At 49.6% G+C, this 20562-nt stretch overlaps 1 protein-coding gene across 3 annotated transcripts; it reads right to left on the bottom strand.

Moving 5' to 3' along the window:
• Positions 1 to 91: 91 nt before the first annotated feature.
• On the bottom strand, positions 92 to 16684 carry xpo7 (exportin 7). Of its 3 annotated transcripts, none has more exons than XM_053854466.1 (28): positions 16606 to 16684; positions 12842 to 12988; positions 12677 to 12770; positions 12357 to 12532; positions 12227 to 12292; positions 12059 to 12163; positions 10602 to 10767; positions 10464 to 10537; positions 10145 to 10264; positions 9930 to 10076; positions 9143 to 9315; positions 8886 to 9079; positions 8668 to 8773; positions 8462 to 8597; positions 6751 to 6824; positions 6373 to 6453; positions 5853 to 5916; positions 5682 to 5790; positions 4700 to 4806; positions 4490 to 4578; positions 4247 to 4354; positions 3253 to 3335; positions 2963 to 3177; positions 2651 to 2789; positions 2425 to 2582; positions 2250 to 2348; positions 1207 to 1334; positions 92 to 1140 (listed from the first exon to the last, which is right to left on the bottom strand). In XM_053854466.1, exons 1-28 carry the CDS (start codon positions 16636 to 16638, stop codon positions 1047 to 1049), a joined length of 3285 nt encoding a protein of 1094 aa, XP_053710441.1. In that variant the 5' UTR covers positions 16639 to 16684; the 3' UTR covers positions 92 to 1046. The 3 variants fall into 3 exon arrangements, with proteins under 3 accessions (XP_053710441.1, XP_053710442.1, XP_053710440.1); XM_053854467.1 differs by having other exon boundaries at positions 12366 to 12532; XM_053854465.1 differs by having other exon boundaries at positions 12059 to 12292; positions 12366 to 12532.
• Between the last annotated feature and the right edge of the window lie 3878 nt (positions 16685 to 20562).

The following is a 20562-nucleotide window of genomic DNA, read 5'->3' as shown; positions in this document are numbered from 1 at the left end:
TTTGTTCAATATTTTCAGCAAAAATGAGACGTAACAACATGCGAGTGAGCGCAGTGGTCAGTGGCCGGGTGGGAAGAAGGCCACGCGGGCGTAAAAATCAATGAGGTTTATTTGCAGTCACAATGACACTAATGTAGCAGACAGTCTATCAACACATTCACATCACACACAAACCAAAACACCCACCAGTGCCCGCATCACATGACCTGCCGCTCTCAGCACCGCTCGTCACATGACCCGCTCCTCACGACAGTTAGCAGCTACGCTCGCCTGCGCTCCTCTACTCGACCGGGTCCTTCACGGGCGCCGCCGCCGCCGCCGCCACACACACACACACACACGCGCGCGCCCACGCACGCCAGGCGGCAGGCCCCAGGGAGAGGGGCGGGTCCCAGAGTCCAGAGTGTCGACAGCGTGATGGTCCGGCGTGGGAGGGGCTTCACTGCACGACTGACGGAGGGGGCGGCGCCTTAAGAGTTGGTACCAGACCCACCGACATGAAGCGGACTTCGCTCGGGGGAGGGGCTTCGTCAGCGGGGTCGCGACCTCCACTGGGGTGAGAGGGAGAGAAGGCGGGGCTCTGGGAGCGGCCATGGAGAACGGCGCCCCCTGCCGCCCCACAGACAGTTGCACTAACTCACTACACTGTAAAAAGCTCAATCACACGGTTTTCGGGGTTTGTTTTTTGTTTTCTTTTTCTTCGTTTTAAAGTTGGTCGTTATAAACATTGTTCAAAATGTTACCAAAAAAAGAAAATGTACAGGTGTTTTCTGAGTGTTTCTATACAAGGCAGGCAGAAGCGGGTTACTACGGCGGCGGCCGCCCCTCCCCCCTCCTTCCGTGGTGGACTAGCGCCCCCTGCCACTTTAAAATAAATCTGTATATATTTATATATGCTCGTGTTGGGGGAGGGGCTGCGTAGAAGTGACGCCAATGTGGTTACTCGCTGAACTGGCTCAACGGCCCCGTGTCGGGGGGGCGGGGCTGAAGCAGTGAGAGGGCGGGGCCAGAGGGCGCTGCGGGGTGAGACTCGCCTGTGTGGAATGTCAGCTCATCATGTCGTTGCTGTTGACGCCGTACGTCGAGTTCTTCATGCTGTCGTTGACTTCCCTCCGGAACACGGACAGGTTCTGCGTGAACCTGCGGGCGCAGGGTCACGGGTCACCCGAGGGGAGGGAGGGAGGAAGGGGGGAACTCGGGGCTCACCTGTCCCGGTTCTTGGTCAGCAGGTTCCGTTCGATTCCCTCCATCAGGTTCTCGAAACACAAGTGCATGGCCTGCTGCTTCTCGGGAGGCTGGCTGTTGACGATGCTGTTCCGCAGGTCAGCAAAGTACTGCGCGCGCACACACACAGGCCACACACAACACACACCCCGAGTCAACAGCTGGGAACCTCCATGGTCTGCATGGGGCCAGAGGGGCCCAGACCCCTGGCCACCAGAGAGTCCTGGCTCCCTGGGCTTGTTTATCCTACTTTTGGGGACCAATTCTTGACAGAGCACTATCCTTGTGTGGACCTACCGCCGGTCCCCACAGGTCCAAACCTCAATTTGAGGATGAAGACTGGTTGAATCTAACTGGGTTCCAGTTTGGTTCAGGTGAGCCATGTGTTTGCATGGTTAGGTTTAGGGGGAAAGAGTGATGGCCAGGAGAGGTCCTCGTAAGGATAGAGAGCAGGGACAGGCGATATGGACCAAAAAACTCATCACGATAAATGCGATAATGATCAGGATAAATCCATGTTCCTTCTCCTCCATGTGTTGGACACTACAGTCTCACTGTTTGATGATGGAACTCAGGAGTGGAGTTTGTCTCCAGCATCATGGTCTGTTGACGTCTCAGTAGAAGAGTGAACTCTGCAGTGCAGAGATGAGCAACTCAGTGTTTCAGGTCTCTGGTAGAAGCTGCTGGTGTCTGACAGGCTGCTCTGCCAGCTTTATTTAGGGCTTCAATGGAGCCCTCTGTCTGTCTGCTGTGTCTCATGTCTCTGAACAGTTGAACTATGGAGCAGGACACATTTCCGAGATGCTACTGAAGAAACATGAGAAACCATCAGGTGAAGAAATGATCATGGAGTCAGAGTCTATACTTGAAATCCTGATAGTAGCAGTGAGCCGCGGGTTTATCCACTTTATCATGGGATGCAGAATTGTCATCGTGGAGACTGTGTTTGGCGGGACATGGTGTACGAAAAGTTATCGCCCCTCCCTAATAGAGAGAGACAAGTGTGTGTGCGTGTGTGTGCATACCTTCTCGTTGAGCAGAATGAGTCCCAGCAGAGGTCGCGACATGGACCACTGGTTTCGACAGTCCTCGAAGATGATGATGTTGAGGACAGTCGACAACATCTTCACCACCAGAGAGAGCCAGAGAGGACGTGAGGCGGCTGAACAGAGAGTGTGTGTGTGTGTGTGCGCGACAGACCTGCTGGATCATCTCCGGGTGCTGCTGCATGATGTGCAAGAACCTGTCGTCCGTGGCCATGGCCGCCGGCCTCTTCTTGGTGGAGCGCGACAGCTGCTTGAACAGGTAGGTGACGATGTGGTCCAGACTGGAGCAGCAGCCGGTGCACACCATGGTGTCTGAGTGCACGCACACACACACAGTCAGCCATGCACACCGCAGGCGGTCCCACTCGCCCAGAGGTTACCCAGCGCCGTGAGTCCTTCTGAGATGGACGACAGGATGTACATGACCACGTGAGGCTCCAGACTGGCAATGAAGTTCATGTGGTCCTGGGTCAGGACCTCCAGCAGCGAGTAGAAGGACTGACTCAGCTTGGGATAATCCTGACACACACACACACGTTAGCATCAGTGCCTTTGGTTGATCTTCATTTGTGGGGGCCAATTCTGGACAAAACACTATCCTTGTGAGGACCAATGTGGCGTGTGGGTGATGGCCAGGAGAGGTCCCCACAAGGACAGCAGTGCAAACGTGTGTGTGTGTGTGCGCGTCGCACCAGCAGATCACTGTGAGGGATGGACAGCAGCAGTTTGATGAAGGTCTGCAGGGCGTTGTCCAGAGCGTCGTCTCCATAGAGACGAAAGACTCCAAAGTTGACGTAGTTCCCGCTCAGCACGGCCTTCAGCATGGTGAAGCACACGCTGACCCCCTTCAGCTTGACGCCGTACACCTGGTCCTTGGGCACCTCGCCCAGAGTCAGGATGCGATTCCCTGCGAGGACATGCAGGCGTGAGCCGAGGGCCACCAGAGCGTGCGTGAGAGCGTGCTCCCCGGCTGCTGGCTCACCGTATGTAGTGATCATCTTGCTGGTCTCCCTGAAGAGCAGGATGCCGTTGGGCGACGAGACATCAAACTGCAGTCGCTGAGATCTGCGAGAGAGTATGATAGAGTCGTCAGCCTGACTGTGGTTCCATGCACGGTTCACATGCAGTGCAGCGAGTCGCTCTCCAAGGAGCCGATTCAGACTGGTCTACTGAATGATTCTGCTGTCTATGTATCACAAGAATGACAGATGTGGACGAGCTTAGCCACCAAGCTAACGGTTGCCAATGTGGAGCGTCTTCTTGTGAGAACTAAGGATCAAAACCACCTGAGGAAGGTGAAGACGGTTCCAAAACCCAGCTGGTATCAGGTTAGTCACGTGATCACCGCAGACATGGGCTCAGACCCGGGAACACACACACTGCATCAGGTTCCACACACCACTTGCATAGAAGGTTATTCGACGACATAACAGCTGGTTACATGCTAGCTGAGTCCAGCTCCTGGCTCCATGCTAGCTGAGTCCAGCTACTGGCTCCATGCTAGCTTAGTCCAGCTACTGGCTCCATGCTAGCCGAGTCCAGCTACTGGCTCCATGCTAGCCGAGTCCAGCTACTGGCTACATCCTCGCTTAGTCCAGCTACTGGCTCCATGCTAGCTGAGTCCAGCTACTGGCTCCATGCTAGCTGAGTCCAGCTACTGGCTCCATGCTAGCTTAGTCCAGCTACTGGCTACACGCTAGCTTAGTCCAGCTACTGGCTACATGCTAGCTTAGTCCAGCTACTGGCTCCATGCTAGCTTAGTCCAGCTACTGGCTCCATGCTAGCTTAGTCCAGCTTTTAGCCACATTATTCAGGTCATGGAGTCCCACTATGAGAAATTCCAGTTTCTCAGCTGTTCACGTGCACTTTAAAAATCAGATTTTAATAACAATAATGGCAATTTGAATCATTCAGTCTGCTGGCCCGTCATGTGACCGTGCTCAGTGACCAATACCAGGCCAGGAGAACAAGCCTACCTGTTGTGAACCAACTCGGCCATCAATTTGAGGACTGGAGTGGTGCAGGCGGGGTCGTGGTACCAGAGCTCGATGGCTCGCTGCAGGATGGGCATGTAGGCCGGGTATCTGACGCCAGTCAAGGCAAAACCACGGAGATGGACCACGACGTGACGTCATCATGGCTCAGAAGGACACAGTCAAACGCAGCTTCAGGCAGGACTAGAACCCCTCTGTGTGTGTGTGTGTGTGTGTGTAGGATACATCCAGTCAAACAGCATCATGAAACTGGTCTTGGCGTTGAAAGCGAAGGCGATTCCTCGAAGGTCTCGAACCAAACCCACCAGCGTTCTCTGCACAAGGACAAACATGCAGGATGAGCGTCGAGGTGCTTTTCATCCGACTGTTCCTGAAGCATGGGCAGCATCTAGCAAACAAGTCGAAGCCACAGAATTAAGAGAGGAGGTGCGTCACCTTGGCTTCCTGCTCGTTGAAGGTGTTTGTGCTGAGCATCTGAGCGACGGCCTCGAACGCTGCCGTCAACGGCAACATGAACTGTTCAAACTGGTCTTCATCTTCACCTGCAGGGGGAGCAAGCGCACGTCAGGAAAGTAGGGTTTCTACTGGAGGTCTAGACCGGTGATTCTTAAGGGCTGCTAAAAGTACAATTTCATGACTATGACTCGCACCTGCTTCTGCTGCTGGTGGGACTTTTCCATGACAAATAAATATCTTTGAGATGATCACATGAGCTTCCCTGCCCCCCCCCCCCATCCTGACCACCTTCTACAGAGAGACAATCGAGAGCCTGCTGACCAGCTGCATCTCTGGCTGGTCTGGGAGCTGTAATGCATCATACTCTGCCGAGGGTGGTGAGGACAGCGGAGAAAATCATCGGGACCCCGCTCCCTGCCACCCAGGATATAGCAGATGGTCGCTGCTTATCCAAGGCACAAAGGATCATTGCGGACTCCACTCATCCCCACTATGCACTGTTCTCCCTCCTGCCATCCGGCAGACGGTTCCGTAGTATCCGATGCAGAACCACCAGAGTCAGGAATAGTTTCGTTCCTGGTGCTGTCAGGCTGCTGAATGTTAGACAGTAGCTGCAATACTGTTTATTTGTACATCTTCTGGACTAGTATTGATCTCATATTTAGTTATTTTTGGACATATAGTTTTGTCTTTGGAAACCGGAGGCCTCAGACCGAAATTTCTTTGCCATAATACAGTGATATGTTTTTGTGCAATGACAACAAAGAAAGTCTAAGTCTAAGGTTTCATGTCATTTCACATGGTTACTGAGCACAAATGAAATCAAGAGTAATGAGTCAGTTTTACTACTTGTATGGGCCTCCAGCTGAAAAAGGTGAAGAACCCCTGGTCTAGACTAACGAAACACAGTTGACGAAGCAGGACGTGAACTCTGGAACAGCAGAAGCCCCGGTGCACTCACCTAAATCGACCATGAGTAGGCGCCCTAGTGCAGTGTAGAAGGTGGTCCGACACCTCATGTCGCTCAGGTTGGACTGGTTGTTGACTCCCAGGAAGGAGAAGTGCTCGCTCTGCGAGGGACACTGGCGTTAGCGGTCGCAAAACTCAGGCTGACTCCAGACCTGATACTCACCGTGTGATTATTCAACATGAACTGGACGGCGCTGAGCTTCACCAGCTTCCTCACACTGCTGTACGTGCACGGCGGGTCAGGGAACATACACAGTTCATGCGCAACATCTCAGCTCGGCAGCAGCTCGCTGGGTCACAAGGCTAACGCTCCGACTACACTAAGAGTTCGGATCAGGTGCATTGTGTCGCTGAGAGAAGCCACTGAGTATAAACGTCAGTGCAAAAACAAGACCTATAACCACGGTGAGGCAAAAGCCATCAATGAAAAAAACTCCTGAAGAGCAAGTGTTGGGCCGACCGCTTAAAGTGTCTGAAGGGCGCTGTTGCGTGTATCAAAGTTGTGGGAATATACATCATCATCCACCCAAATGGGGACGATGGAAATGACTGATGGCGTCAAATCATCCAATAACAGAGTCAATTAGGGCAAATCCTTCCACTTTAAAAAGCCAAAAACACCTTTCAACTTTCAAAAACAGCAGCAGCAATTTGAGCATTGGACAAGCCAGTGTCAAGGATATCCTAGTGAGAGGTCGTTGAGCAGCTGCAGGGTCTTGGAGGTGATGGGTTCACACTGGCCCCAGTACTTCAAGTTTGTGATGCTGCAAGAGAGCAGGACTCAGTCAGACCAGTGGGACTCGGTGGAGCAGCTCAGTCGCAGAGCAATCTCTTTTATGACACAGTTCAGGTTCTGTCAGACATCAGTCAACAACGTGAGATTCAGCAGCAACTGAGCTCATGTTTTTTTTACTGTACATGAACAAGAACTAATGGAGTTTGAGCATCGAACCTGTGGATCACCAGTAAATCCATTCAAAATCACATTCAAGATTCAATTTCATTCAAACATCCAAAAATGGGGCATCAGGTGTTTGCAGATAGGGCGAATCCATACTCACATTTTCCCGATAAAAACGCTCAGTACCATCGTTTCATCGTTCAAACCCAGAACTTCTGATAGTCGGCGATAAAGCTGCAACACAAAAGACATGGAGGTCAGCGACGGTGCCGGTCCTGTGACGCATGACGATCTTCACGGGAAGCACGTGCGAAGACGACTGGACTTCCTCCACTGCTCATCACTCTCGGAACACCTTGAGTCATGATAAAGCACACTGTCACCTACCAGTGGTCAGGAGGTGAAACTGATCAGGCTGATCGCAGCATGGGCTCAAAAATGAAGAGAAACACCGCAATGAAGTCGAGAAAATGATTCAGTTATGGCATGCAAATGATCAAGATGCAATCAGCTGATCTGTGAGAGCCACGATGAAGTATCTTAAGTATCATAAGAACCCGTTATGATATGTCTCACTGAGGAAAACAGCGGACGGCCCTTGAGGACCCTCAGCCCAGTCACATGAGAAACACGCCTCACGCTGATGTCATTTCAAAAGAAGAAGAATCAAACTGGCTTGTTTCCTCAGCAGGAGAGCTTCGTCTGGAGCGTGTTGCCAGGCTGCACCCCGACTCAGGTGGGGACCCCCAGGAGCCCACAACAGGACCAGCATGGTCTGGCCTCTCACACACTTGACTCTTGTCAGTTTGGTGAAATCATTGCCAGCACTGTGATCTCCACAGAGGAGGATTCAGAAACCAAAATCTTTGACCAAAATCCATCAGTAGCACTTTGATATCACACAACCAGACGGACACAGCTTTAACGCAAGTGTTCTTACTCTGGGACGGATTTGAGATCAAGTTGTTTTGTTCTCCCGTCTTATACAAACCACGCGACTCCCTCCTCACGACTAAGTTAAACACTATTGTGTCTGGCACAACAGGCTCACTAATTCAGCCATGACACCACTGAAGTCGAGGTCCTGCTTGACTTTTCGTGACCCACCTCACCCCCGGGTCTACTTGTACAGCTGATCTCTGTAGATTTTTTTTCTCTTCTTTTTACCACCATCTTCTATGGCTTCAACTAGGAAGGGAACCTGCTGATTTTGGAAACAAGAGTGACCACCCACGAGCCAATCAGGATCCGGGGTGAGAGGAGAGAGTTTGCCAATACTGGGGCAACTCAAACCCTCCAGCTGAACCTCTCACATTGGTGATGCAAAAAAACTGTGACCTCATAAGAGCACATCTATTCACTGCGTGTAATTTTAGCACGTCAAACCCGTTCGCTCAGCATGGAAGAGAAGGTCACCAGCTCCGTATCACGGTTAGGTGAGGAAGATTGAACGGACACGATCAAAAACAGATTTTCTTCAACGGCGGGAAGGTTTCAGGTACTCACTATCACTTCGGTACACACTCGAGTACGCACAAACACAACCTGGGTGAAGACAAAGTGGGACAATAATCAATGGTGATTCAGAGAGTCATCTGGATGACCTTGAGAGTTCTGAGGTGGAAGTCAGCGCCTCACACCTAGCGGTGGCTCAGTGGGAACAACGGGACTTTGAGGTACACACTGAGATTACCTTCAACTTTCACAGCAACAGAGACAGATGATCCGCATGGCGCGACAGCCGAGAAACTAAACTACGAAGCGCCAACTTTCTGAACTAGATCGAAACTAATGTGGTGGACTTCAGAGCTGTCGCAGCTCAGTGTGACTCCACTCTGAAGCTAGTCTCCATGTGAGGGTCTGGTTTTTACCTTGGATGATTTCTGCACCTGGTCCCCGATATAAATCTTCCTGAACTGCTCAAAGAAGCTGAGCATGGCGAGCTCCAGCCGCTCGTTCCCCGCCTGAGCCAGCCGCGAGTCTGTGAGGTTCATCAGCTGCAGCACGCTAGGACACACCAGACGGGTCAGCTTAGTCACAGCGATGGGACGTGCGGATGCCGGTGGCCGCGTCTTACCGACAAACCAGCTCGCCATCCATGGCGTCCTGCTCGTCTGTGCTGGCGAACGAGACGCGACCGCCGATTACAGCGCCAATGATATAAACCAGCCATGTCAGTCGGCCTGCAGGAGGAGACGGCACAGTGGTTCACCACTTCAGAACAGTAATCCATCTAAGGATAGCCTGCACGTGCACTGTGGAGGTGCTGGATCTGGTTTGAAGGCTGTGACGCACCCTCCTGCACAGTGATGTCGGCGGCACTGGAGTTGGTGGACTGTAGCAGCTCCTGGTACGTCTGCGCCGCCTGGTCGAACAGCTGCACCAGCAGCGCGCAAGTCTTCTCGTACTCGCACCTCCCGATGGTGGACAGCTGGTCCAACTGCTGCTGGACCAGACCCGCATCGTCCAGGGGGTCCTCCAGACCATCTCTGCAGAGACACGCAGGCGTCACTCAACCCGCCTGACTCCCACGCCCCGGGCAGGGAACCCACCTGAGGATGACATGGACCGACTCCAGCCGTGACGTGATGTAGGCCTTGGTCACCTCGGGCGTGTACGTCTCCAGCAGGTGAGGCTCAGTGGCTTTGACGTACGGGACCGACGCCGCCAACCGCTGCCACAGACTCAGCAGGTAGTGGACACTGTTGGGAGCAAACTCCCAGTGCTGGGGGAGCGAGCATCAACACGTCGCTGCGTTAACATGAAGTTTACTGGCAGCTGTTGAACGCTGAACAGCACAACTAAAATTATGAGGAAAACAGTTTGCCTTGTACGACTGCAGCAGCAACTCTCTGTGATAAACAGGAAGTGGGTCAGTATCTTCATGACCAGTACAAAGCCTGCAACAATCCTCAGGAAATCAAAGTTCACTGACCCGCCCAGTCATTTCCGAGGTCACCAGTTCACATTTACATCTGCTGCCATCTTTAGCCAGCAGCTTGTGTCACTCATCGAAAACTTCACGTCCCAGTAGCCCTTTCGTGAGCAGAATCATTTAGCCGTGTTGGCACCTGAGTGGGTCCAGCTCTTCTTTTACATGATTCAGGTTCTTTTACAAAGGTTTGCCTCAACTATTACATTTCATTCTGAAGTGATCCACAGCAGACGTAACTGGGACGGACCACGTTGGCTGTAAAGCGCGCGGGGGAACCAGCATCCAGCTTCAAATGAATTTGAAACTAGAATAAAAAACTTAATTCTGGACCTTGAGAAGTTTTTGCTGCAATATTTTCTGTAGTGGTTTGAAGTCCCGGTGCTGCGGGGACTGGCAGCACTCACCTGCAGACTTGTGACAGTGAAGTTGGCAATGAGTCTGATGACCTCAGGGTAGTTCTCCACCTTCACCAGCTCCCCCAGCTGGTAGTTACTCTTCAGCCGGGCCAGCAGCCGACAGAACTCGTGGTAGTTGTTGGGGTCAGGTAAACACTGGAGCAGAAGCCGGTGCACGTTAACAGAAAGCAGAGAACCAGAGATGAGACCCGCAGGGCTCGCACCTGTGGATTGGCCAGGATTCGTTTCACTCCGTCCACCAGGTGAGAGAGAAACTTGGCTCGCTCGGCATTGTTGAAGAGAGACCTCCGGACCGAGGCGATCTGGACCAGACACGACAGAACCTGCACAGGACATCCACAGAATGAGTTTCCACCACCAAGCTCATGAAGTCGTCAGTCATCATGGCCCGGAACATAACCTTTACTGGCACAGACTTCATGCGTCTAAAGATCAATCTTGCTCCACATCAGGAGCAGTGAAGGACAAGATCAGTGACAGTCATCAACCCGAGGGAAGAACCTAGATAAAGGAGCTACTGACCAGCGGAGAGAGGGACGGAGGGATGGAATGATACAAGTTGAAGAAGAGCTGCAGAGTGGAGGAATCGAGGAACGCTGCAGATGACAAAGGTGACGTTAGACACCAGTCATCCAATACTGAGGCTGCGCCGGAGGCTACCTGATCTCCAGGAGGTGGGGATCTGGACGGTGCAGAGGTCATCTGAGGACTCGTCTGTGGACGTTCCTATGAAGTCGTAGTTGAGGCAGTTGTAGCTGAGCTTCAGCAGCTGCATCAGCAGGCCGTGCTGCGACTCGTCGTTCAGGTTCAGGTTCTTGCCAGACGCCTGAATACACACAAGGAGGACATCACACGTGATCATGTCGACGGCATCTGGGAACCACTCGCAAGCAGATCAGGAGGATTTTGTGAGAAAACTCTAGACATTATCAGTAGGGATGGGCATTGAAAACCGGTTCCTATTCCGAACCGTTTCTAATTTGTCAAATTCTCTGGAATTGGTAAGAAATGTTAATTCCAGTTCCTCATATCGGTTCCTGACGGTGAAGTTCGCCTCTACTGGCCACATCACCGCCACCGGCTGCAGCTGACCACAGTGGTTTGTAGAGACGACGCGGCTTGAGGACTGAAGAACTGATGAAAGAGTGTTCCGTGTTGGATCTGTGACAGTGGACTACCACTATTTATGTTGACGGTTAGCATGGCGCTAACTGTTGTCAGAGGAAATGGATTTGTTTTGAATGATGTGACACACTTGTTTTCACAGTGATGAAGTGTTCCCAGTCTGTCTCCTCAGGAAGCAGGTGTGGTTGTCCTGCACCGATGAGAATAACCAGAACCAAGCTCAGGAGCCACACGGAATGAATGCATCAATTTCAGATGTCATGTTTATATTGTTATTTGAATAACACCGTTTAAGCACGATCTATTCAGCACAATCTATTAACTGAGATGCAAACATGTATATTGATTTAAACTGTTCACATGGACCATTAAAGACCTCAGTTTAAAAGAACTGCAGCTTTCTGTCAACAGTTCCATGGTTCAGGCGTCACAGGCTTCATTTCTGGTCCAGGTCAGACTCACTCCCGTTTCTCTGATTTTAAATCCATGGAGCTTTTTCAACTCTCAGTGACAGTTCCTCAAGTGCCCTTGTCATTTGTGCAACACAGTGAACCAATCAAAAAGTAAAAAAAAAAAACCTCCTCTTGGATCCTGATTTGACTCTTTTGAAACTGGATCCCAGACAGTTTCAGTGAGTAGCATCATGAATGGAATTGCAGTAATCTAAAACAATACCCAAAGCTATTGTGAGTTTATCGAAGTTATCGTGAGATGCAGAATTGTCATCGTGGAGATTGTGTTTGGCGGTTTACCGTGAACGGTAAGTTATCGCCTATTAACCATTATCGATAACAGAATCGGAATCATCAACATCTTATCAATAACCATCCCTAATTATCAGCAGGAGAGTTCAAAGTCAAAGCGCTTTCAGTTCAGCAAATCCTCCACATATTGAAGATACTACTACTGTGCCAAAAACGGGGCCAGTGGTCAAAGGTCAAAGCAGCTTTCACACGGAACCATTCGCAGGTTTTAAGAATCGACAGACTCACCTGTTTGAGCAGGTTGCAGGAAAGTGTGAAGATGTCAAAAAGCGACGAGTCCCTGAAGGACGACGCAATCTTGCGATGTTTGGTCAGCGGGTGAGTCGTGTCGGCCTGAGCACACAAAGCGTTACCAGTGTACTCCGGCAACAAGGAAACAGCAGGCGGAGGACGCACCTGGTTGATCTCGTTGGTCAGCTGAGACAGAATGGTGACCCCAATGATACAATGCTCCACGCTGTCCTGCAAAGAGCAAACGTTCCGTGACAATACGGCGGACAGACTGAGCAACGACGCAGGAACCTACCAAACCTACCTGCAGGAAGCGGGTGACGTCGGCGATGACGTTTCTGAAGACATAGTCGTCCTTCTGACAGTCGAACCAGCCCAGCTTGGTGATCCGCGCGTAGAGCTGGATCAGAGCCTGCGTGACAAAGGCTGCCAACTTCGGCCGCGTGGCCAGGTAATTCAGCACATAGTTCCCTAAACACAGGGAGTCTCTCTGAACGTCGGAACGAGGCAAAACACCGCAGGGCAGTGGCTTTCAAAGATGAACAAGGAGGCGGTACATCCAGCTCGTGTGATGGACTTGCTCCGATCGCCTCAAAACAAAAATGTGATACTCACGGATGTCAATGCGTTGCTCAAGGGGTAGAGGGTTGCTGGTTCGAGACACTAGTTTAGACAAACATGTGGCTGCCAGAAGTTGCGAGTACGAAGACTGTGGAGAAACATGTTTGGGGTTATGGAGCGTTTGGTCGGGAAGTCAGCTGAAGATGGCCGAGCACTCACACTCCCTCTCTCCAGCAGCAGCTGACACTTGTTCAGACAGTCGGGGCTGTTGGTGAACTCCACTAACGCTTTCTCTGCCTGATGTCTCACTGATGTGTCGGTGGTCTCATACAGCTGCTTGCACAGGATCTCCAGCTGGGCGAGGCCCTGCACGACAGGAGGCAACACACAGCACCAACAGGCGGCATCTCAGAGAAGGTTCCACACGCAGCACTCTGAATTCAGAAACGCTCGTCTGTAAAGGGTGACGTTTCCGTCCTGCACATCTGTGTGGTCACCCCACTGCTATAGAGCGGCAGCACTTCCATTGTTATAGGGATTGTCAGGTACACTTTATTTGACATGACAACAGCGCATCAGAGGCCTAAACCTTCTCATTTGCTGATGTTTTCAGACCTGTAACTCTTGCTCTGTTGCGCCACAAGTGTGACTCGAAAATGACCTTTCTAAAAATGTCATAATCACATAGAATACATGCGTATCTGCACCGGTGACCATGTTTATCAAGACGAGTCACATGGGTGCCGGTGCGAAAGATTAGTCACCAAAGTGCCGAGTCATGCGGACTAACTTTTAAAGATGGCTGGCGGCCGGACAGATGTGGAGGACCAGGGGGCTTCTTCACATCAGGGTGTGCGTGAAGAGATCACGTGGCGCACGAGTGGCGGCCGTGACGTCACATCAGACAGCGATTGTCCTCGCCAGCGATGCGTGTGCGAAATGCAGATAAGAGGTGGCAAACGAACTTATCCAGCCGCCAACTGAGCCACGCGAACAGAGGTCGGTGATAAGTGGGATAATGACTTCTGCAGCCATGGGCTGGTTTAAGACAAGTGTGTGTCAAGAATGAGCACGACCAAAGATATATCGACTGCAAGCATATATTCCAGCATCAAGTGTACTTTCAAACTCTACTGCACACATAAGAACATCCCAGCATCCAGCTCACGTCAGCCATATACACCTCAAAGAGCTTGCTGCCGGCTGGCAAATAACCGACTACAATATTTGTTGTGACTGTAAAGGTACGGTCACGCTAAGCACGAGTGGTTGTAAAAAAAGTCAGTTGGTGTGACTTCTTCCCTGCAAGCCAGGCATATACATGTTCACATCACATGAATAATATTGAAGATGGACATGAATCTTAAATGACCGAACTGTAAAAAAGACAAACCAACCGTCTACCGTTGACTGAATACAAGTTAGCAAAAAAGCTCTCTCAGCCACGCAGCTCTCCCCTAAATGGTCTCCGTGACCTAATGCTCTCCATAGCTAATGATGTTCTCTGCCTCCCGCTAGTTCTCATGTTTCCCATCTTTGTGTCTGAAGCTAGTTACTCCGAGCACATTGAGGACTGTGAGAACTGCGGAGCGCTCCTACAGCTCAAGATTCAGATGGTTTTTTTTCTGGCAAATGCCTCTTCCAAAAACAAACAGTGGTTTGTGGCACTGCATTTAGGATCCCCACCGCACCCAGCAAGACTGCCTTCGCTCTCATTCGGCACCAGATCCACATTGTGCAGATGCAGCACCATTTGATAACTGGTTGAAACACCACAGTAAAAAGCTTCTGTGTCACAAATTAGTGACGATAGCGAACACCATTGCAGGGAAAGGGTACGCTAGGTTCCAACAGGGTTACTTATCCAGTCCCACACATGGGCATGGTTACAGTTAAAGACTAGAGAAGTAGGCAAACACCAAACGATTTCACAGCGCAAACCTTCATCAACTGAACTTTTGTCATGTTCTACAAACAACAGAAACAACACTTATAAAAGAAGCCAAGGTCTCCAGTACAACTGTGAACACATGGCAAAAGCAAACAGGCAGCATCGTTGTGGAACAAGGGCTGCAAAAAAAAAATATTATCGACCATCATGGACCCGGGTTTGTAAACAATAGTGACATAGTATGAAGAATTACAGTTGTTTGCCAGGCTACACAAGAGAGCTGCTGAAAAACTCACGGATATTTTTTGATCGACTGTAAATAGGTCTATCAATTGTACTGCACATTGCTCAAGTCTCCCACAGCCTGTGATAACTCTCACATCCACTGGTTCCTGTCATCACGGTGTCAGACACTTGCCAGCCATGCCATCACTGGCAAACACTACTGCCACTTAATACAACTTAAAAAAAAGCCTGTAACTGTTGTCACTAGTGGTGCTCCCACCGAACACACTGCCTTTCATTGTCCCATCACAAGAGATCCGCTGTGACAGACAGCAGTCTGAAGAAGTCCCACATGTTGTGCAGTGCCCCTCCACCCGTCCTGCTCACGAGCGACAAGTCAGCAGCGGAACTATTATCGGTCTTCATCCCACAGTATGTAAACGAGGTCAGCCACAGATGGATGAGTGCCTCGACGATACGCGTAAACTCAGTGGAGCATTTAGTGGCAAAAGGTTCCCTATTCTGGAGCCCCTTTCCAAAAGGATTGGTGGCCAAGCTTCTGACACAAAACAGTGGTAGATCGTTTCCCTCTCTGTGTAAATGGCGCCTTAAAAAGATGTCATCGTGTGGACAAACCAGACGTTTGTTTTTGAGACGGCAACAGCATCTCAGCTCGCACCATTTTAACTTGGAAGACCACAACCGCATAGTCATGTAGTGGAAGACTATACTGTAACATGATTGACACACAAAAAAATGTCACCGGCAGATTTTCAAAATATTCTGATTCATACGATGCTCCTTGACCAAGAACCGCCGGTTTCATAAGCTATGAGACCGGAGTAGTAGTAACAACATTTTCTTTGCAATATTAGTGGCTGTTTTGGTCGTGGAATAAAAGAAGTGAACACAGTAGGATGAGTGTCACACACGACCTGTGATGGCTCCAGGAGCTGACCCTGGACCACCAAGAGGGGACCAAATCCGAGTGTTGTGTATATAGAGAGAAAGATGGAGACAAAGGAAGTGACATCACAACAAATAATGGTGCAGTGTAAGTGCCTGCCTCCCTCCCTGCGCGAGTCTCTCTCCTCATCTGTCAAACAGAAGCCACTCTTAGCAGTTAGCTTCCCTCATGCTAGTCAAACACAACATCGCTGCTTAGTTACGCACATCAACAAACCGGAGCGGAAAATCGGGGCAGGTTGAAGCCCGTGGTTTCCGAGGCCACACTCGACCGCAACACGAATCCGTGTGCGTGGAAGCTTCCAGAAAACGCTCCAAAATAAACACGTTTTCAAACAGGCTCTGGCGGGAGATGTTGACGTCTGCTGCTAGCATGCGCCTAGCCTGGCAGCCGGGCACAGCCAAGCGGCGGGTCAACAGCCCCCTCCAGAACCGTCTCTGTGCACCAACGGCGCACGCGGAAAGTCCAGGAACGACGTGCCGTAGTTGCTGCTACAGTCGCGGCGACCACTGGCGCCAAACTGGGCGCTAGCCTGAATGCTAACCACAATTAGCCTTTATTGTTTACTTCGGTTCTAAACGCACAAGGAGCCGCGGACACCCAACCGAGCCGAGCCTCGGCTGGCCCCGTTTGCGGCAGCCACAGGTCGACTCTCGGCGGCAGACAGACGGCCAGACGCGCTGACTGAAGCTCGCAGCTAACGGCAGCTCCGGCCAGTGACAGCAGGCCACACCGTGTCTTCCCTTCTCCCGCCGGTGTTCCGCGCACGGACGCCGCTCTCGACTCCCGCCGGCCACGCAGCGACGCCGAGGCGGCCCGAGCCACCCGAACCGGCCCAGCAGCGGTGTCCCGCGCCAGCGGATGCGCTGGCGGAGACAAAAACATGAAAGCTCTGCTCACCTGCACATGATCCGCCATTTTTCTCCATCTCATGCACCTCTCACTCCCCCGCTTATTTACCACGGAGGGCACAACAGCGAGCCTGCTGGCCGCTCCTGGACACTGCACCATCCCACGAGTGAATGAGCGACACAACCGCTGGTGTCGGCCGTCACCGTCGAGGCGTCTCACGGCATGTTCACACCCCCCCTCCAAACTTCTCCCCCTCAGAGAATCTTCATCTCCGACTCTTATGATGACTGTTATACTTATGATGATTATTATTAACGACGTTTCATTGACGAAACTGGGGATGGAACATAATACCAACAGCACGAGCGATATGTTTACAAACATATAGCTAATACAGAGAACATACAGTGGGTCAGTGCAAGTACAAATGATGTTGAAGAGAAAGGAAACAGAAAAAAGGGAAGGCAGGCAGGGCACACCACATTTCTCTGAATAGTTCTTGAATTATATATGCACACATTTCTTGTTCTCAATTATAGCTGTTATACACGCAAGGTAATTCACAAATTCAGTTTCAAACACAGTCAAATTTAGCTCTATGGATATGGAATTCCCTGTTAAAATGATCCTATGATCATGATATAAATAATGCATCTTTGGGTTCCAGATGGATTAAACGCTTTTATTGCAGGGTGATATAATTATCCTTTTTTTTTTCAAAAAAAAAGGAAAAAAAACAAACAGGTGCGTAATTGTTTCTTCTTCAGCATGACAAAATACACATTTGACATCAGCGGGGTAAATGCTGTGCAGGATGTTAGATTGAACTTCTTTGATCATGAACTGGTTACGTTTATAGACGACAGAAAGCAAATTGACTCTGGACTGAGACTCTCACTCAGCACTGTCTCATTTCGTCATTGTCACGGCATCACATTTTCAGCTGGCTTCTTATGTGCGTCCTATCTTCCAAAAGGGAAACACTTCAATACAGTAATAGAAATACCTTTCTTCACCACAAGCGCAAATCCTCACGCACTACTGATGAAATCCTGAAGAGGGCGCCGGAGGATCATTGTAGTCTGCCACGCTCGCTGCACGAGGAAGACTCACAGGCTCGCTGTTACTCGTGTCGTTTCGAAGCGACGTTCAACCACACGACGCTGAGCGAAAGTGTGCAAACAAAACTGACACACTGACGTCACTGAGCTTTTCATGAAATCATTCAATATAACAAGCAAATACTATGAAAATACCATGTTTATATTGTTTGTTTAGCCGTTAAATAATTCGTTCTTCGTCAATATTCCAACAGCTATCAGTATATATATATATATATATATATATATATATATATGTAATTAAGAATACATCGAAAAAAAGTAGAATTTCAGATGTTCATAATTAATTTTCTATGTTTTATTTTATATCATCTATCTATCTATATCTATATATATGTATAGATAGATAGATAGATATATAGATATATATATGATCACATATGTGTATATATATATATATATATATATATATATTTTAGGATCCTGCAGGTGAGCGTGAGCGTGATGGTCTGTCAGCTGTCCAGGGTGTCCTTCACCTCCAGCTGGTGCCGGCTCTGGAAAGATGACGGACTTCCTTCCTGGCCTGCCCTCAGTCACCTTCAACACGCTGCTGAAGTGAGGCCACTAAACTGTCCAAACATTTGACCAAAAACAAGCTAAACACTGGGAGAAAAGGGGCGCGAGTTATTGGTTCACGCTTCATCGGAGCGGCACTTTTAATTCAGATGAATTTTTGCCTCAAAGTCGAGGTTTTACATTTACAACGCATGCTTGTATTCTGGCTGGAATTCATTTCAAACAAATGGCACCAAAACGTGTCCACAAAAAGGGGAGGAATGAAAAAAAAAGTCTTTTAAAACTCCGTAAAAACGGAAAATAATTGAAAGTCTGTCGAGAGAGCGAAGAAATGGAAGTTAAAAACCTGAAAGCATGAAGGAGGATGTCTGTTTTCAATCTTGTGGATTCCACGTCTGGTGACAGGAGACGAGGAGATGAAATGACATTGCTCCGATGTCATCGTCACGGTAACCAGGGATGCGGGCCGGGAACCCGCCGCCACTGTCCTGCGGCTTTAATGGAGAAGGCAGCGAGTGTGAAATGGCGACGCGCCTCCCTCGCCACACTTGCAATCCCACCTGTGAAATTGCTTGGGCGCGATGTTTGTTCTCTGCTAACAGGATCGTGAATTATTAATGGGATCTGGAGCCGTGATCCGCCGGCGTCTGCCGCGCGGCTCTGCAGCACGACATCATCAAGAGAAGAAAACGTCTCAATATGTTGATTCTGACCTCGTCCATCTTTACACACAGATAAGAGAGCAAACATGTGACGGTGAGCCTCAGAGGGCGCGGCCTGGATTCCCGCCGAGACGTGAGGGCCGGAAGGTTAAGAGACAAAGAGAGCCAGGTGATGGAGATGATGATGATGATGATGATGATGATGAATCCGGCCAGTTGACCTCTGACACTTCATCTAGGTGAGGAGCAGCAAACCTGCAGCAGACGTGTGATGAAGCACCAGGAGGAAGACTCTGGCTCCGGTCCTCCCACCACTCTGTCACCAGGTCGTGTGGGCGAACCCCACCGAAGATGCCCTGCTCTATCAAAAGCTTCCCGTCCTGGAATTCTGATCTGAGCCCGCGAGGAAGACACGTCTCCAAGGTGCCTCATCCGTGGACATACGACATCAACGGGGAATATACACACGAGGAATTCTCTCACACACACATCCCTGTCACACACATGAAAATCTGTCACACATGAAAATCTCACACACACACGTGGAATTCTCTCTCACACACATGAAAAACTCTCACTCATGAAAATCTCTCTCACACACATGAAAATCTCTCACTCATGAAAATATCTCTCACACACATGAAAATCTCTCACTCATGAAAATGTCTCTCACACACATGAAAATCTCTCACACATGAAAATGTCTCTCACACACATGAAAATCTCTCACTCATGAAAATCTCTCACTCATGAAAATGTCTCTCACACACATGAAAATCTCTCACACATGAAAATGTCTCTCACACACATGAAAATCTCTCACTCATGAAAATCTGTCACACACACGTGGAATTCTCTCTCTCACACATGAAAATCTCTCACTCATGAAAATCTCTCTCTCACACACATGAAAATCTCTCACACATGAAAATATCTCTCACACACATGAAAATCTCTCACTCATGAAAATGTCTCTCACACACATGAAAATCCCTGTCACACACATGAAAATCTGTCACACACATGTGTAATTCTCTCTCACACACATGAAAAACTCTCACTCATGAAAATCTCTCTCACACACATGAAAATCTCTCACACACACATGAAAATCTCTCACTCATGAAAATCTCTCACTCATGAAAATCTCTCTCACGCACATGAAAATCTCTCACTCATGAGAATGTCTCTCTCACACATGAAAATGTCTCTCTCACACATGAAAATCCCTGTCACACACATGAAAATCTGTCACACACATGTGTAATTCTCTCTCACACACATGAAAAACTCTCACTCATGAAAATCTCTCTCACACACGAAAAACTCTCACTCATGAAAATCTCTCTCACACACGAAAATCTTTCACTCATGAAAATCTCTCTCACGCACACATGAAAATCTCAGTCACACACAGATGAAAATCTCTCTCAAGCACAGACGATAATCTCTCACACACACACACACACACAAATCTCTCACACAAAAACCTCTAAAATACTAAAATGAAGAGACACATAGTCACACTTGGTCTCTGTCGCCTCTTTCCCAGAACCTTGCGCCACACAATCCTCGCACTTCATTCTCACGCTGCGAAGCCATTCCTTCGTTTCATCGTGGTCATGAAAACGTTTCATTGGGAGCGAGAGTATTGTTCATCCACCGAGACAGTGCCACAACCTCTGCCAGCAGGTTTCTCTCTCCAC

Source organism: Synchiropus splendidus, chromosome 1, assembly GCF_027744825.2.
Source record: "Synchiropus splendidus isolate RoL2022-P1 chromosome 1, RoL_Sspl_1.0, whole genome shotgun sequence".
Taxonomy (NCBI): Eukaryota; Metazoa; Chordata; class Actinopteri; order Syngnathiformes; family Callionymidae; genus Synchiropus; species Synchiropus splendidus.
Note: the sequence above shows the minus strand (reverse complement) of the source record. Positions and strands in the feature narration are given on the sequence as shown.